This window comes from Notothenia coriiceps, unplaced genomic scaffold (assembly GCF_000735185.1).
Source record: "Notothenia coriiceps isolate Sejong01 unplaced genomic scaffold, NC01 NC01_scaffold00037246, whole genome shotgun sequence".
Taxonomy (NCBI): Eukaryota; Metazoa; Chordata; class Actinopteri; order Perciformes; family Nototheniidae; genus Notothenia; species Notothenia coriiceps.
The window spans coordinates 11,033,094-11,035,137 of record NW_011369947.1 but is presented as its reverse complement, the minus strand read 5'-3'; the positions used below and the strand labels follow the sequence as shown (position 1 = coordinate 11,035,137).

At 40.8% G+C, this 2,044-nt stretch overlaps 1 protein-coding gene across 1 annotated transcript in view; it reads left to right on the top strand.

Moving 5' to 3' along the window:
* Positions 1 to 229, top strand: part of LOC104966395 (mitogen-activated protein kinase-binding protein 1-like) — a 16,950-nt gene extending 16,721 nt beyond the window's left edge. Inside the window, exon 6 of the mRNA XM_010795582.1 lies at positions 65 to 229. Coding sequence (XP_010793884.1) covers positions 65 to 229 — 165 coding nt within the window. The remainder of the gene's footprint in view (positions 1 to 64) is intronic.
* Positions 230 to 2,044: the final 1,815 nt, after the last annotated feature.

The window sequence follows — 2,044 nt, the reverse complement described above, 5'->3', positions numbered from 1 at the left end:
GTGTGTGTGTGTGTGTGTGTGTGTGTGTGTGTGTGTGTGTGTGTGTCCATCCATCCATCCCCAGGCGTCTCAGGCCACCTCCCTCTCGGTCACAGACGAGCTGATCTTCTGTGGTTGTTCTGACGGGACGGTGCGAGCGTTCAGTCCCGTTAATCTTCACTTCCTGTGCACGCTGCCCCGCCCCCACTGCCTCGGGGCCGACATCGCCAGCATGACGGACGCCAGGTAACACACACACACACACACACACACACACACACACACACACACACACACACACACACACACACACTAGACGAGTTGTTCTTTTGGACAGAGTTACTCTGCCCTTTTCAAAATTATTTTCAACGCCTCGGGCTCCGATTAGTATTCAGCTTAACACTGGCTATCTTTGTTTCAAGGAGAAATGACCATCTTTTTTCCTACATTTTGTTGTAAGACCCTGGCAAATGGTGTACAGCTCAGACACAAATTACCTGATTCACCTGGGTTCCTCTCTCTTTGAATTTTTCATGTCCTGATATTCCTCCACCTGTTGTGGACTGACTGAGTCCGAAAAAAATAAATAAATACCAAACTCAGTTTAGTTTTGTTAAATGTGTCTCAATGTACAGAATATATTATCAAAGAAAATATCCTCTATCATCCTCCAGGTTCATGCACTAGGCCTCTGGGAAAGGTGTGTGTGTGTGTGTGTGTGTGTGTGTGTGTGTGTGTGTGTGTGTGTGTGTGTGTGTGTGTGTGTGTGTGTGTGTGTGTGTGTGTGTGTGTGAAGTAAGAAGAAGTGTGTACAAAAAGTACCTTTGACACAGTTCAGATGTCTTATTTCCACATCCAGTGGTTGATCAAATCTGAATCCATGCAGCATTCGCTACTCTTTGAATGTATTGACTTGGCTCAGATTCCTGCAGATTTAAAAGTCTCATTTACCTAAGTTTCAAGATTTAGAGTTATCTGTTATTTCAAATATTAAAAGTAATTTTCCATTGCATCTGTAATGATGGAAAATGCTTATAATTTATTGCAAGGCCTATTGGCCTTTGAAGGTGACAGTTTTAATTTGTTTAAATATATCACATATCCTGTCAAATGAATGTTTGACCGTTAAAATAGTCCTATACTTGAATCTATGCATACTGTTATTTTGTATGTATTGGAACTAGGGATGCACCGAATGGGAAATTCTTGGCCGAAACCGATACCGAAAATAGGAAACAGTTGGCCAAAAATATTCAAAAATTTCTTTACAAAATAGACTATAAGATTCTTGAAAAGATACTACCAAATAAAAAAAGTTTATTACAAGGAGATTCCCAATTCCAATTGATTCTTATTGCAAAATTGACGTGTAGTCTCCTACAAAACTCCTATACAATAAATCCGGACTCCGCCCACAAAAATATTTTACAAGACAGTAGAGTCGGCATTTATTGTAGGAGTTTGTAGAGAGGGACTTACAAGTCAATTTTGAATACAGAACAATTGGAATTATGGATATATCCTTGTAATAACTTTTTTACTTTGTAGTATTTTTCAAGAATTTATAGTCTAATTTTGTAAAGAAAAAATTTTGGAAGTATTCCTTGGTTAATCCCATTGTAATTGGTTTCCAACACTTCTTCGCTAGGGGCGATCGACCCCTCCGAGTCCACCCTCTTGACCGGGTGTGATGGTCAGACGTGAGGCCTCCGTCCTATGGGAGACCAAGTTGAGGTTTCGGATTAGGAATGACCTGACTCGAATGACCTTCAAGAATTACTAACTGGTGACATACAAGACAAACACCGTACAAGTACACACGAGCAGAAATATAGGGAATACACACCGAACATAGTGTGACACAATACAAGGGAGGTTTGGTACTTTCGAGGTCATGGAGTCAGTCGTTGAGAAGGGCGACGAGACCAAACCTCAGGGACACGTCGACTCGTGTTTTTGTGTGTGTAGTCTTATAAACAGAATAAAAGAAATCAGTCTCGTCCGTTACACAACAGGGTACCGACGACCAAGGTATTTGTTGCATATATAATGTTAAGACATTAAC